We start from the raw sequence: 16717 nt of genomic DNA, 5'->3' as shown, positions 1-16717 counted from the left end.
TGAGAAATCTGCTGTGATTCTGATGGGCTTTCCTTTACAGGTGATCTATTTCTTTTCTCTAACAGCTTTTAATATCCTTTCTTTTGCTGAATTTCTGGGATCTTGATCATTATATGTCTGGGTGTAGATTTACTTTGCTTATGGTAATTGGAGTTCTATATGCCTCACTTACCTATATGTCTGATTCTTTTTACGTGCTTGGGAAATTTTCTGATATTATTTCTGCAAATAGTCTTTTTATGTCATTTGTGTTGACACCTGCCGTTTTGTTGACACCTATTAGTCTTGTATTGTTTTTCTTTGCTTGGTTTTGCAGCTGTTGAATTGTTATTTCCTGGTTCCTTGCTGTTTTTAAGAGATCCTTCCTTTCACAACTGTTAGCTGCAACACTGTCTTCAAAATCTGAAAGTCTATCTTCAGTTTTGTTCAAGCGGTTTTGCCAGCTTTCAATGGAAGTTTTAATTTCCTGGATATCTGAATCTGTTTCACGATTTCTAGTTCTTTCCTATATTGCTCATTCAAGGTTTCCATGATTTTTTCTATGCTCCTCTATCTTCTTATCTATGTCCTGTTTGGTTGTGCTGAGCAATTCTTTCATTGTTGTTGTCATTTCTTTTTTTACCTCAGAGATTATTTCTGATCTGATGTCTTCTATGGCCTGATGGAGTTGTTTCTTTACTTCAGTTGCTATCATTTCAGAAATTTGAGGTGTGTGACTTCTAAGCTCTTCTGTGTTGATGTCTCCTGGATGTGTTCTGGGTAGGGTAGAGCTCTGAGATTGCTATTTGCTCATTCATTTTGTCAGTTTTGAAGATCCAGAGCTTCCTTGGAGCTCAGCCCCACTCCCACAATGGTGTGGGAGTGGTGGGGTGAGGATCCAAAGGTCCTCAGTGCTCAGCATGGCTCCTGCAATGGTATGTGGGGTCAGGTTGCAGTTGCAGATGCTCCTGAAGCTTTCTGGTGTTCAGTTGGCTCCAAGGCCAATAGGGGAGGGGCAGGGGTGGTTCACCAGGGTTCCTGAAGCTGTCTGGGGTTCAGCCCAGCTTCCACCAGGGTGCAGGGTGGGGGAGGCACATTGTGGTCACCAAGGCTTGAGACACTGCCTGGGACCCAGCCTGGTTCCCACGCCAGTGGAGTTGGTGTGAGGGCACAGTCACTAAGACTGCTGACACTGTCCAGGGTTCAGCTCGGCTCTTGTGAGGGTGCCCATTTTCTTATCTTGATGGTGTAATTACACAACCTTATACAGGTAATAAAATATCATAAATACAACATGGTAAACATTATGCAAGTGTTCCTTTCTTGGTTTTGATATTATGCAAAATGTAAACACTGAAGGAAACTGGGTTAAAGATACTTCTCAATCTTTTCCTACTATTTTTGCAGCTTCCTGTGGATTTTTAATTGTTTACAATAAAAGGAATTTTCTCTTTTGAAAAGACCATGGGTATTTTTTGCTGTGTTATATTAAATTGGTGAAGTAACTTGGGAAGAATAACATTTATTTTGTTAAAATATACTATCAAATAATAAATAATGCCTTTAAATTTGCTTATCTACTTTCGTATCTTTGAGTTTGAAGTTTTTCTCATAAGGGTATCTAACATCTCCTAAGTCATGTTCCTGAGGAGCTTTTTGTGTGTGTGCTGCTGTTAATGGAGCTTTTCCCTTGTACTGTCCTCACTGGTTATTTCTTCACAAAATAAAGGGTGCATTTTGAGATAGCCTTATCATTGATTCAATATAATTTTCCAGAGAGTCTATTGCATCACCTGTCTTAGTTACTTTTTTTTTTTTGTTGCTGAGACAAAATTTTCAACACCCAAAGTTGAAAGAGGAAAAGTTTATCATAGCTCATGGTTTGTAGGGGTTTCAGGTCATAGCTGGCTGGCTCCAAATCAGGGTGGCATGGCAGAGGGGAAGCACAGAGGAGAAACAGTTCATGGTGGGCAGAAGACCACAAAGCAGAGAAGTAGTGAAGCAGCAAGCAGCCCTCTTTCTGTCATATATATATATATATATATATATATATATATATATATTGGTACTGGGAATCAAACTCAGAACCTTGCGCTTGCCAGGCAGGTTCTTATGCCACTGAGCTATATCCCTGACCTTGTCCCTTATATTCTACCTAGGCTACTCACCCTTAGGGACAGTAGCACTCACACACAGGGTTGGGCACTTTTAATCCTACCCAGAACTATGCCAGACTGATCCGTGGAATGATTTAGTAATCACACACCCTTGATTCCAGCATCACACACTCTAGATCCAACCACCTCTGAAAAGCCCCACCTATGACCACATGAGGCTTTGGGGGGACATCTAGACACAAGCCATAATGTCATCCACAGAGAGATAGTTTTTCATCTTCATTTCTAATTATTCTTCTGATCTTTCCTTTCTAAATAGTAGTAGAGGTTCAAGGCGCCCAGCATCATCGCCTTATTCCTGACCTACGTACAGTGTCTCCAGTGTCTCTCTAACAACCGTGCTAGCTCTAAGGCAGGTGCAGTTTCTCATACTGAACCATAATTGAACTCCTAGGACAAATCCTTCTTGATCATGTTGTATTTTTTCAGTGTGGTATGAATTCTGCTTGCTAATATTATACTGATTGCTTTTGCTTCGACATGCATAAGAAAGAACATTTTGTGTGTTTTTACTTCCTCCCACTGGAGGATAATGGAATTGCGTGGAGGGGCCGTGTTGTGCCTCATTGGCCGCAAGCCTGACCAGCAGTCCCACGTCTTTGTGTCTAACCCCAAGCACAGTGTTCACAGAGCTCCCTTAGGGATTCCGTGTAGCATGTTCATGAGAAAAAGTGGGTCAGTGAGGACTGCCCTTTACCCTAGAGGATTCTGCTTCACTAGGCAAAAAAAGACTTCCTAAGTGCTATAAAATGTAGCTAGTATCAGTACGGATACTCTATTCACCCTCTCACTCGCTTCAGCCCTAACATGGCCAACATAACTTTGCCGCAAGATCTTGAAAAAAAGCTAATTAGGGCACTGGTTTGTTGCTATTCAATATGAATGGTTTGGCCTTGCAACACACAAAAAGGGACGATTTTGATCCCATTCATAGCTTTGCAATGTCATAGGAAAGACAGTTCCAGTGGTGTCAACTCAGAATAGCAGACTAATCAAGTTGCTAATAGAACCATCGGCACAAAGTGGGTATGGTGGTGCAAACCTGTAAGCCAGCACTCAGGAGGCTGAGGCAGGAGGATTGCCTTGAGTTCGAGGCAGCCTGGGATACATAAGTGAGTTCAAGGCCAGCCTGCACTACATAGCCAGACCCTATCTCAAAAAAAAAAAAAGAATTTTTGGCAGCCAGAGAAAACAACCATGCCATCACCTTCAGCTGGTTCATTTTGGAACCTAATCCAATGCCTGTCCAGGGATGCTGTGTCTTTTGTTGCAGTTCAGGACTGCAAATATCAACTGGGGAAACATTGAACGCCTATGCTTCCAAGCCAGAGAGGAGCTAGAAGTACACTTGGTCAGGATAGAAAATGGACTTCACTAGGTATTATATTGACTATGGATTCTTCTAACTCCTAGGATAAAGTATTTTTTTAAACAGGCTCGTCCTCTCCTTTGTGAAGGGCCAGGGTTTGTTTCTCTCCACTCCACGTTGTAGGAGGCAGCGCCTGGACCCTGGAAGAGGCGTCAGGGTCAGAGACCGCGAGGGGAGACCTGCTCCCTGCTGCCTCCTGCACAGCAGCTCGTGTCTGAGGTGCAGCGTGTCTGAGGCTGCTGGGTTAGATGAGGCATGCAGGTGTGTAAAGATAAACTGTAGTAAATGCCCTGTTTAAAACCTTCTGGAAAAAATTTTTTTTTAAATTTAAAATAAAAAAACCTGGATGCCTGTGTTTCACTTAGAAAAATTCTAAACTCCTCACCATGCTAAGGCTGGGTGTGTGCTGGCACCAGGCTCCCAGATCCCATCTTTTCACCTCTGTACTTCCCAGCATGCCCCAAGAACCCCGTGACCGCCTTTCTGTTCAGAGTGCCGAACTCGTCTCCAGATCTTTGTTTTCACATTTGATTTTCACCGTGTCCAGATCCTCTGACTCCTCCCAGCATCCGGGGCCTCAGGAGGTCTCCTATGACCACTCAGCCCAGAAGGGCCCGCATTGGGCAGGCTTACTTCACATCACCAAACCCTGTCTGGTGTGACCTGCTCACTTAATAGTTAGGAAGGCTGGAAATGCGTCTGACCTGCTATGTAGCTCCCAGGACAGTGCCTACGACCTTCTGTGGAGCTGCCCCTCTTGCCTGCTGTCTCCCGTTCTGTGGGTTTGGCTTCCCATGCAAGGAAGGGTGAGTACGGTACACAAGGCATTTTGAGAGAGAGAGAAAGACAGAGACCCTAGTCCCGTAACTGTGCGTGTGTGGTGCTGGGGAGCAAACCCAGGCCTTCACTCATGCTAAGCACATGTTCTACCAATCAGCTACAAAGCAGCGTAACTTTCACGCCAGCATCTCGTTGTAACTTTCCTGTTTCATTAATAGTCATTGCTGTTCATCTCCTCTGTATTTTGTTTAAACCTGAACCTCAGCATAGGTATGTCCATGAAGTTTTATAGGGTATGGTACTTTCTGGGGTTTCGGGCTTCTGGTGGGGGGTGTCATGGAATGTGCAACCATGGAGAAGAGGAAAGAACTGCACCCAAACATCCGACGAGTGAACAGAAGTGTGTAAGTCCAGACCATGCCTGGGCCGTGCTACAGATCCACTGCCGGGACTTCTGCTCAACCCCCGACCTTGGAATCTTCTCAACGCCCAGGTCATTCTCCAGCCTGCCTCCCATGGGAATTAAAACTCCTGACTAGGCCTTGTCACACGTACCTTGATTTCTCCTTCGTTTTCTTCAGTGACCAAGTATGTACTCAAGGGAGGGTCTGATAAAGCTCAGCATCCCTTCCTGGCACGTCACCTGTGGGTAGTAGAGGCAGGTACCCTCCTCCTGCATAAGGCAGGAGTCAGGCTAAGGTTGGGAGAATGGTCTGATACTCTTTTTTTTTCTGTCTTGATACTGGGGATTGAACTCAAGGGCTTTGCTCTGAACTACATTCCCAACCTTTTTTTTTTTTTTTTGAGGCAGAGTTTCATGAAATCTAATTTTGTTACTCTGTACCAGTTCAGCGTGCTTTAAGTGGAACAGCGTAAATAAAGAGACACCGGCCAGCGGAACGTGTATATTTAAAACTCCTCCCCCTCATTTTCTTCTTCAAATGAATCGGTCCCCACTTCTTCATAATCCTTCTCCAGGGCAGCCAGGTCCTCCCTGGCCTCGGAAAATTCTCCTTCTTCCATTCCCTCTCCCACGTACCAGTGCACAAAGGCCCGCTTGGCGTACATGAGGTCAAACTTATGGTCGAGGCGGGCCCAGGCCTCCGCAATTGCAGTGGTGTTGCTCAGCATGCAGACAGCCCTCTGCACCTTGGCCAGGTCCCCTCCTGGCACCACAGTGGGGGGCTGGTAATTGATGCCCACCTGGGGAACAGGGAAAGAGGAAGAGCAGCAGAAGAATATGTAAGACGCCAAAGGAAAACTCAAGATAGCGTGTACTGTTTTTTGTTTGTGTTTTTGATTTTTAGACAGGGTCTTGCTATGTAGTTCAGGTTGGCCTTGAACTCACTATGTAGCCCAGGCTGGCCTCGATCTCATGGTGATCCTCCTGCCTCAGCCTTCTGAGTGCTGGGATCACAGACGTGTGCCACCACACCAGGCCAGTGTGTCTTGGTAACGAGGATGTAGTAGCAAGATACAGCCACGGATGTGGGAGTGGAACCCCAAGGTGGGGTGTGAAAAGAAGGAATCGGGAGATTGGGAAAGTGCACAGGGAGGGAAGGGGAGTGCTGGAAAGAGGAGAAAAGTGAATGAGGTTGGGTATAGACAAATTCAGTGACAAAGGTTGGGGGATCTGAAGGTTACAGAACAGGGCTGGTGATAGGGAGAACTGTCAGAGGAAAGTAGCAAGAGCACCCATGAAAGTGGAATTAGTACATGAGGGGTTTCCAGCGCGTGTTTATCTCTAACAGGGAAACATCTTCTCATTTGGAGACAAATCAGCGTTGAGAACTGAAGTTACCGTGCAGTTTATTCTCTCCCAGCTTGTTGTGTGAAGTTCCTCTTAGTTACACTGCCAATAAATTTAGGGAAATTTCTCTCCCACAGATGAAGGGCTGTTTATAAGGTCACAGGGATATTCCAGAGCCAAAATAAAAAAAAAATAAAAAGATCCAAGAGACCCTCGGGGATGGTGTTAATGTTAACCAGGCCGTGTGTGTGTCTCTCTAGAAAATACAGCTTCTTGGAAGTAACGGAAGAGCTCAAGTCAAGGACAGTCAGTTAAAGGTCTTGCCTGAACAAGCCAACATCCCAAGTTCTGGTAGCAGGTCAGGGACCACCCGCTCCCCCTCAGCTTACCTTGGGGCTGCTGTCCTGGAACTCCCTCCCCTCCCCCCACACCCAGCCCAAACCAAAGCCAACTCCGAGAATTATAGGAAACTGAAAGAAGTCTAAGACGACAAACTCACGATTGATGGGCCACTGAGAACCAAACCACCACTCCATCCCAAAGCACCACACCCTAGTTCTTTTTTTTTTTCCGGTACCGGGAATCGAACTCACAACCTCGCGCTTGCCAGGCAGGCGCTGTGGCGCTAAGTTAACTCCCCAGCCCCCCACACCCTAGTTCTTTTTTTTTTTTTTTTTTTTTTTTTTTTTTTTTTTTTTTGCTGTACTTGGGATCGAACTCATGGCCTTGCGCTTGCCAGGCAGGCGCTTATGCCACTGAGCTATATCCCCAGCCCCAGTCTTCTTAAACTCATTATTTGCCCGCAGTGCTTCCCTGCTGGGGGAGTGGGTATGGCCACAGGCTGCACAGCACAGGCCACCGACCCTTGTGAGTTTGTTACTCCTCTCAGAAACAAGTGGCATCCTGGTGGTGGAGACGAAACTGAGATGGGCAGAGGGCCAACAGTGAGACGGGAAAATGCAACGAGTAGAAAGTTCGCTGCATCGCATATTTTGCTAGATGTGGCCGGGCCACCATCAGGCTTGAGTGCAGAGCCAACGCTTGCTTCTCTTTTCTGAGCATTGAACATCCCTTAATCTGGGTGAAGTGGAGAGTGGCAGAGTAAGGCTTTTACCAACACGCACTCCCCTGGTGTGCACTTGTCTGAAACACAAGTAGAGCGGGTAGTACCACATCATTTATCTTTCTGGATGTGACTTCCGTCCATCAGTTTAGAATGAGGGAGAGAGAATGAGGGAGAATCCCTTTTTTTGTCAGTTCCTCCACCATCCCTCACATCTCTCTCAGTTTTCCTTTTTTCTCATTTATTCTCCTATTAGCTTTTTAAAATTTCTACTCACACTTGGGAGGCTGAGGCAGGAGGATCGCTCCGAGTTCGAGACCAGCCTTGGCTACAAAGTGAGCTCAAGTCCAGCCTGAACTGCATAGCGAGATTCTGTCTCAAAAAAAAAAAAAAAAATTCTACTCAATCCCTGACTGTTTATATAAGAATTACTAGAATTGTCATGTAGAAATCAGTGCAGTTGAAGAGAGAAAGATGATGTATGTAGTAGCAAGGGATAGAGCAGGAATAAGAAAATGACATTTCTTTATCCTCAGAGAACTGGCTGCATCCTGGTTAATGGGAATGGAAAATGTCAGGGCTTCGTGATCCAAGTGATTTACAATCACATAATTGCCACAAAAATTACCTTATTGCTAACCCCAGATTGATTAAGACATAGCTAATTATTCAAAATAAATTGAGAGAATACATCTTCTGTTAGAGGAGGGAGTTATATCTCTCTAGCAACTTCAAGAACTTGGTTAACTTTGAAATTAAAATGCACCTGGAAGTATAAAATATCCACTAAAACTAACTTTAGGCAAATCGAATTGAATCATAACCAACTCCACTACCGCCCCAGTAAGTCAGGTCCCTCAGTAAAAGTTTTTTAAAAATCCAAAGATGGTTAATCAATTTAAAATAGCACCAAGCTCATTCATTTTCTAAAATAGCCTAAACAGACTTCAACAGGAGTTGCATCTCAACCACAGCTGAATGAAGTTAAGCTTACACGTGGTTTAAATTCCGCAGCCCAATTTCATCCTCTCCATCTTTGGTGTTCTCTCTCCCTCTCCCCCGTCCCCTTCCTCTCCCTTCCTCTCCTCTCCCCTCCTCTCTCCTCCCCTCCTCTCTCCTCCTCCCTCCTCTCTCTCTCTCTGCAGTACTGATGGTTGAACCTAGGGCCTTCCCGCTGAACTACATCCCCAGCCCTTTTAATTTTTGTATTTGTCTCACTGAATCGCCCTGAGTTGCCCAGGCTTGCTGGAACTCACGATCTGTCTGCCTCAGCCTGCCAGAGTGCTGGGACTGCAGGCCTGCACCCACACCCAGGCTCCCTCTGCTTGTGTAATTGTCTACCCTCATCACTTCTCACCTTGAAGCCTGTGGGACACCAGTCAACAAACTGGATGGTCCTTTTGGTCTTGATGGCAGCAATAGCAACGTTCACGTCTTTGGGCACCACGTCCCCCCGGTACAGCATGCAGCAGGCCATGTATTTGCCGTGCCTTGGGTCACACTTCACCATCTGGCTGTTGGGCTCAAAGCAGGAGCTGGTGATCTCAGCCACTGAGAGCTGCTCGTGGTAGGCCTTCTCAGCAGAGATGATAGGTGCATAGGTGACCAGGGGGAAGTGGATGCGGGGGTAGGGCACCAGGTTGGTCTGGAACTCAGTGAGGTCCACGTTGAGGGCGCCATCAAAGCGGAGCGAGGCCGTGATGGAGGACACAATCTGGCTGATGAGGCGGTTAAGGTTGGTGTAGGTGGGGCGCTCGATGTCCAGATTCCGGCGGCAGATGTCATAGATGGCCTCATTGTCCACCATAAAAGCACAATCTGAGTGTTCCAGGGTGGTGTGGGTGGTCAGGATGGAGTTGTAGGGCTCCACCACTGCAGTGGAGACCTGGGGTGCTGGGTAGATCGCGAACTCCAGCTTGGACTTCTTGCCATAATCAAGGGAGAGGCGCTCCATCAGCAGAGAGGTGAAGCCTGAGCCAGTGCCGCCTCCGAAGCTGTGGAAGATCAGGAAGCCCTGCAAGCCGGAGCAAGCATCTGTCTGGGAAGAGCAGGAAAGGGCAAGAAGTCATGAGACAAGTTTCTGAGAATCCCCCAACGGGACAGAACCAGGCAACCCGCTCAGTCTGCGCTACCCCATCCCTCAACATCTTGATGTGAGTAAAATCAAACAGCCCTGAAGAAATAAGGAAACAAGAAAAGAGTAGTTTTAACCTGGGGAACCTGAAATATGGGATGGCCAACTGCAGCAGGTTCAAGGTACGTGAAGCTTTCAGCCCAGAAGCTTGGTTAAACCCAGCAGCTTCAGAGCCAGCGGTCAGTCACCCCGTCCTCTGGGAGTCCCGACCCTGCCCAGTATCCCTGTCCTAGTCACATGCTCACCTACACATCTCAGTCTAACCTTGGAAGGTGGTTCTGGGTACCAATTTCAGAAATGTAAATAGACTCAGGAAACCTGAGGGTTGGGTGGTTTTTTAAAAATTTTACAATGGCAAGTCATAGCAGCATGTATTGATGGGGTACGGTGTGATATTGCGATTTTTGTGTACATTGTGGAATGAGCAAATCAAGCCAGCCAACCCGTCCTGAGCTTCCCAATTATAAGAACTTAAGCAAGTTACTGAGCCTCTCCCAACTTCTTACCCACTTGGTTAAAGTGGGGAAAATAACACACACTCACCTTATAAGGTTACTATAGTAATTAAATGATACAGAACAACGTTCTGAGAAAGAATCTGATAAGCACTCCATGTTAGTGCCTGTCAGAACCAAGAGATCCGCGGAATGACAAAATTTTCCCATTAGTTATGATCTATCATCATTTAATCCCATGGCTCTGAATTTTGGGAGCACTAAAGGACAGCTTTGAGACAATGGCCCCTGTAACCTCCCCTCTAAACAGAAAAAGGGGACATGTGCAACATTTTGGCACCCTTAGCTCCCAGGTAAAGAACTCTTGATCAAGCCTACTTTTTCTTCATATGGGTAAGGAAAGGGCGGTGTATGCAAACATCCACAGCAAAGAGCTTTGCAGTCAAACCAACCTGGTTCAAATCTTAACTTTGCCACTCTGTAGCTCTGTGGCCCCGTTTAGGGTACTGAACCACACTGACCCTCAATTTCGTTATCTGTAAAGTACAGGGAAGAGACCTCCTTTGTACGATTAAGGATTAAATGAAAGAATGCACACATTTGACACTTGTAATGGTATTTGTGGGTGTGCAAATATATCTCTTCCTCTCCTTTTCCAAGCTCAATGCTTTGTTATCCTCACTTCTAAGAAGCAAAGACCTCAGCTTTCCTTATACCTGGGGTCTTCCCCTGATACTACACAGACTATCAGTGGGTATTAATATCAGGCATCCATCTATAGGACAGTCTATGGTGTCCAGGCAGAGGAAGGAGCGTCTTCCTTGAATGCTTTTTATAAAACAGGGTTCAAAGGCTGGGGGTGGGTAGCCCAGTGGTGGAGCATGTGTTTAACATGCACAAGGCCCTGGGTTTAACCCTTCGGCCCCAAACAACCAGAAACTTCCAAACCTTAGGAGCTCTTTTCTATAGCAAGGGGTCACATGACTCTTTCCAGGCTCGGGAGCCCAAGCCTGACTCACCGCTCCCCTGCCCTTGTTGACACTTACCAGCTTCCGTATGCGGTCCAGCACCAGATCAATGCTCTCCTTGCCCACTGTGTAGTGACCCCGGGCATAGTTGTTAGCGGCGTCCTCCTTCGCTGTGATCAGTTGCTCTGGATGGAAGAGCTGGCGGTAGGTTCCTGCTCGAACCTCATCTAGCAAGAGAGGAGGCCGTCAGATCTTAACACCTGGTTTCTGGGGAGAAGCTCCCCATGTGATTACCACGTGATAGGCTTCTGTTCTGCCATGCCTGTGGAACTCCACTGAAGTGACCGGATAACCCTAGAACAAATCTATCTGCAAAAAGTGAAGAGACTTCTTGAGTAACATAGGCACTAGCCAAGCCAGACCCTGGGGCTTAGGCAGGCACTGAAAAGGCAGATGCCGGCTTAAAGTTTTAAAAGCCTTAGGTCAACCAGAGGCTCTGGCATGAATCTGTAATCCCAGCACTCTGAGCGGCTGAGGTGGAGGATTCTGAGTTTGGGCCCAGCTTAGCAAGACCCTCTCTCAAAATAAAAAGAGCCAGGGATGCGGCTTGGTGCAAAATCTTAGTTTAATCCCCAGTGGTTTTTGTTTGTTTGTTTGTTTTTAAAAAAAAGGTTGATTAACTCTCCTTCCTTCCACCTTGACCACTCAAGGCTTCTTCTGTTTTTTTGTTCATGTATAAGGATACCTTGATACCAAAAATTTAACCAAGTTCATTTGCATTCAAGGGATCTAAGACATGGAAAAAGATTCAGGGCGATCTGCCCAGATCCCAGGTCCTCCCAGGAATTGTCTCATCTCTCACCTGCATCCCAAGGCAGCAATAATATATGTCAGGCATCGCACACCCACACACACACACACACACACACACACGTGCACATATGTGGTGCTGGGGAAGAACCAGGGCCCTGCACATGCGAAGCACATGTTCTACCACCGAGCTCCACCCACAACCCTTAGACCTATTTTAGAATTACTTTAAACAAAGCTATGCTCTGGTCCTAGAGGAGCTCGAGCCTCCTCTAGGAGGAGGAGGGTTTCAATGGGGTGGGGTGGGTTCCGCTCTCTTCCAGGGGCCTGCATAGGGCAGACCAAGAAGCATCAGCCCCCCAGTACATCACCAACCCCTTTATGGTTCTTCTCCTCCCCTCCGGGAAGGCCATTTATGCGTGCAGTGGCCTGGGAGGACGACTTGCACCGTTTGCATTTGTACAAAGCAACCAAAGGGTGGAGCGCCTGTCATCAGAAATTGGTGTCCAAGCATCACAGGCTTCTGCCCACAGCTCTCCGTGGAACTTGCCCACCGCTTGCTCAACAAGTCAGCCTTGAAGCTGGGGAAATCCTGACATTTAACTGAGGGCTGATCCAGAGGTCAGACCCAGGGCAAGCGGCGTTATTAGGAGTGGGAGGAGGATGGGAAAGGGGGGCTGAGCATCAGGAAACCTGCGGAGACCAGTCAAAATTCCTCTGTTGTCCTTGATCCAAACGAGGTTCAGTCTGGAACTAACTACAGCAGCCCTGGCTGTGACCGCGCCTGCTGTTACACCATTTTCTGGGTGAGTACTTCGAGGTTAGACCAGGTCCAGGAGGATAGACTGCAATTACTGTAGTACCGGGAACCTCTACTTTATGAAGCTGACGATACTGGGGTTTCTTGTGATTTCTATTACATGGGTTGTGAAATCCTTCGTATTTAGTAACAGAAGAAGAGACTTTTTTTTTTTGGTACCGGGAATCGAATTCATGACCTCAGGCTTGCCAGGCAAGCACTTATGCCGCTGAGCTACATCCCCGGCCCCTGTATTGAGTAACAATCTTGGCAAGGTTGGTCTGTCTCAGCAGGCCTCTTTGCTGCTTGGATTAGCAGAGATCCTTGACCCAAATCACAAGATTTCCCAAAGTTATGTTTGCTTGCCAGGGTTAACCCACTGTACGAATAAAAGAAAAACTACTATGGAGACCAGAGGGAACTGACACCTAAGTCACATGAGGTCAGCTTCTTTAGCTTCCATTGGCCAAAGCTCCTGCAGTCTCCTATTGTTTTCTGAGGAGCAGCTCTTCGCCTGTACTCACCTACGACCGAAGGTTCCAGGTCTACCATGACAGCGCGGGGCACGTGCTTCCCGTTGCTCGTCTCGCTGAAGAACGTGGTGAAGGAGTCATCGTCGTTGATCTTGCTGGCCTGAGGGCCAAAGGTGCCGTCCGCCTGGATGCCATGCTCCAGGCAGAAGAGCTCCCAGCAGGCATTGCCAATCTGGACTCCAGCTTGACCCACGTGCACTGAAATGCATTCCCGCTGTGGAGAGAGTGCAGCGTCAGGATCAGAGCCCTTGGCCCCAACACTAGGAGGCCCCACACTGGAGGTCTTGTCTCTTCCTGACGTTCACCCTGAGGAATACCTACCCCTCCAGCCCTGCCATCCCACACCAGGGGCATTTGGGGTTTCAGGGGTTTGGGCAGACAGCAAATGGACCAAAACTTGGCTCCAGTTATACCGTTGTTCTGTGGCTTGCTCTAAACGTTGCCTTCCAAGATTAATTCTTTGTACCAGTGTTATGGTTTGTGTCTGGATGTCCCCCCAAAGCCTCATGCAGTCATGGGGCAGGCTTCTAGAGTTTATGATTGATTCATGGTCCAGTGCTGGGACTATGGGTGTGAGTGCTGCTCCTGCCCTGAGGCAGGCAGCCTGCATACAATGTAAGGCAGGGACAGAGCCTTGCTCTCCGCTGCTCCTTCCTTTTGCTCTTGCCTTTGCTGTTTTCCGCCACCGTGAACTGTTGCCACTCTGCCTTGGAGCCAACGAAGTGTGGACTGAAACCTCTACACAAACTGTGAGCAAAATAAACCTTTCCTTCCTGAATTTCAGGTGTCAGGTATTTTGTCTCAGCAACTAGAGAAAAGTAACCAAGACAACCAGGAAAAGAAAATAAAGGGCCGCTGCAGACACAAAGGAGGGGCTCCTTCTGTACCATGAGACCTTTATACTAATGAAGAAAGACAAAGGCAGAGTCAAAGAGAACATCAAAAACTATCTTAAATCTACTACGGAGACACACTAGGGACAGCATTCCCATTCATGCCTCGTCCTTGACTGAGACACCACACACACGCTCACGCACGCATGCACGCGCGCGCACACTCAGAACATCACAGAGCAGATGTACGTTCATGGGAGAAATATGCTTTGGAGGTGGGTATCAAAGGTGTCATTACCATTATGGTTACAACTGTAGAAATAAGAAAAAACCGCCACACCATGGTTGAGGAAAGGTTCGGGGGATAAGTTAGCCCTTCCTGAGTGCAGAGATTGGAAAAATTTTTCTGGAGTCACCGTTATCTATTTCTTGTCTTTGTCAAGCCAAGTGTTAAATAAAGTTAACCTTTAGAGTGTCTTTATTTCTGTATTACTCTGATGTGACGTGACACTACCTGGTTGGTCCAAGTACTACCACCTTTAGGGTTGTGTGTGTGTGTGTGTGTGTGTGTGAATAGAAACCTCTGCTGGGAAGTTGGACTCACCCCACACCCACACCCACACCCACACCTTGGCTGTGTGAAGCAGCAGCCCACATAAGGTGCCCTGTGCCTGCCAGAGCCTGGAAGGGGAGCATGTGCCCGGCCTGTAGGTTTCTATTCTTACCCATGACCTGACTTGGCATTTTCCAGCTCTGGGCAACCCGAGCCAGAGCACAGCCTCCAGGGAGCAGGGCTGGGCATGAACACACAGAGCCCACGTCCAAGTCCAGGTTCCTGGGACTCTGGACAAGTTTCTGGACATAGGGAGCACAGCAAGTGCCCTGCGCCACATCTCCCAGGATCAGAGCTATCAGGACCCATTGCTTACCAGTTCAGCGTTCCAGCTGAGCCCTTTCTCTCCACTTGCCGAGCTCCCTGGAGTCAGGGGAAGGCTTCACCCACAAGGCTTCCCGCGCCCCAGGGTTCTAATCTGCCTTCTCAATTTGCCTCCTGCGCTGTGTGAATTTGCCTGAGTTACCCAGCCTCCCCTCATCTGAAAACAATCAGTTGGCCGTGACTTCTTGTCCTCACCATCTGCGTTGTCATTATGATGCTGCCTTGTATCTCTTTTCTCCACCCGCGGCGAGCACTCACAGTAAAGCCAGGGATCTCAGGTTCCCAGGCCTTGCGCTCATTGTGCTATTGTGGGGCTTATTTCCTACCTCCATCTAAGGACTCAGATCAGAACTAAGAAAAGCACGTTCTACATCCAGCAGCCACCCACAAACAGGATGGCACCCGCTGGGACCACATCCCCCAGCCAGCAAGCAGCTGTGGCTTCCCAGGGAGATATCTAAAACTGGGGGGACCCCGGGCAGGCTTGGGAGAAGCCCAATCCCGTATGTCCTCCTCCTAAGTGACAGTGCCCTCTGTGGCCTGGACCCTCCGTTTTCGGAGCCTTGGGTGCCCTCACCACCCCCCAGCCCCATCTAGGGAGCTGCTGGTCCCCAGTCTGACCTCCCTGTTGGGACACTCTGGGTCTTTCCCGAGAAGACGCAGCGTTAATTCAGGAAGATCAAAGATGATAAGTGGAAAAGTAAAGGCTCTCAGGGACTGAAACCACCAACAAATGATGGCAATGTTGTTTAGCCTTTTTTATGCCTTCTCTAATCTCAGACTAAAAAATACCCATCTTCACAATTGTGCGCCTTCAAAATTGCCTCTCTCTCTCTCTCTCTCACTTAAGAAAGAACTGTCTTTCCTGTTATACTAATTCACAAGAGTATTTGGAGATACAAAACTTAAGACTCAGAAATAACTGGTAGGCTTGTAGGTGTTTCCAAACGCCGATCAAGAGAAAAGGATGGTCTCTCGGTAGCATCCCCACTCCATTCTCTTTGCAGAAATAGAGGTGTTCAGTTCTGGTGCAAGGAACATACAAGACAAGCCTAAAACGTCCTATTGTTCTGGATAATGGATAAGCCAACTCAAAGAGGCTTCCGCTGCCAAAGATGAAGATCAAAAAGAAACAATGACTGTAATCCCAGTGCTCTGGGGGGCCGAGGCAGGAAGATCAGATTGTGTTTGCAATGGCCAACTTAGCAACCTGGCAAGACCCTGTCTCAAAAAGGGCAAAGGCTTTGAGATCAATCCCTAGTAATGCAAAAGGGGAGAAAGAGGAGGAGAAGGTGCAGCTTGGGATGTAGCTCAGTGGTACAGCACTTCCCTATCCGTGCAAGGCCCTGGGTCCCATCTCCAGCACCAGGAGAAGGAGGAGGGGAGGGGGAGGAGGAGGAGAAAGAGCGGAAGGAAGAGGAGAACCTTAATAGCACTAAGAGTGACACGATCAGACATTAAAGCCCTCCTGCTATGCTGCAATGTGACACACAGCAAACCGTCTATGAGGCCTTAAGCTGAATACTTCAGATTCTGCTTCCATTTCACAGAAAACACAGGGGTTGGGGAGTTGGTAAAAATTATGTGACATGAAAACACATAGCAAACCCAGTGGGACATTCTACAGGGCAACTGATTCTATCTTTTTAACTCATGAAAAATGAAAGCAATAGGAGGGACTGTCCCATATGCAAAGAAACAAGATACATACCAACCGTATACATCGTGTGGGCTTTGAATTCTGGTTTGAACAAGTTTGAAGGTCACATAGACAAGTTGATTAATTTTGTTAAGCATGGTAAATTATGAAAATGTCTTTTTTTTTAGAATTGGACCTAAAATATTTAGGGGTGAAAATATACCTGTACTTTACATATGTTTTTTTTTTTTCCAGTGATAAGGAGGATGGAATCCAGGGCCTTGCATATGTACGCAAGTGCTCTACCATTAAGCTACATCCTCTACCCTACTTTAAAATAATGAACACAGCAGGTAAGTAAGTATGACAAAAAGAAAAATTATTACAGCTAGATGTGGCATTATATTTGCTTTCCAGGAGTTTTAATAGTATCGTTTTAATAGTACAAAGCAAAGTTTTAATAGTACAAAGCAAAATAGCTGGGCATGGTG

General features: G+C 47.1%; 1 protein-coding gene across 1 annotated transcript in view; it reads right to left on the bottom strand.

Annotated features, from left to right (window-relative positions):
* Positions 1 to 5196: 5196 nt before the first annotated feature.
* The window catches only part of Tuba8 (tubulin, alpha 8), an 18825-nt gene continuing 7304 nt past the window's right edge, over positions 5197 to 16717 (bottom strand). Inside the window, exons 2-5 of the mRNA XM_005395986.2 lie at positions 12809 to 13031; positions 10754 to 10902; positions 8476 to 9156; positions 5197 to 5508 (exon numbers count right to left, since the gene is read on the bottom strand). Of these exons, the coding sequence (XP_005396043.1) occupies positions 5215 to 5508; positions 8476 to 9156; positions 10754 to 10902; positions 12809 to 13031 (1347 nt within the window). The 3' untranslated portion in view covers positions 5197 to 5214. The remainder of the gene's footprint in view (positions 5509 to 8475; positions 9157 to 10753; positions 10903 to 12808; positions 13032 to 16717) is intronic.

Source organism: Chinchilla lanigera, unplaced genomic scaffold (assembly GCF_000276665.1).
Source record: "Chinchilla lanigera isolate Chin_1 unplaced genomic scaffold, ChiLan1.0 scaffold00053, whole genome shotgun sequence".
Lineage (NCBI taxonomy): Eukaryota > Metazoa > Chordata > Mammalia > Rodentia > Chinchillidae > Chinchilla > Chinchilla lanigera.
This window is presented reverse-complemented; position numbering and strand designations above follow the sequence as displayed.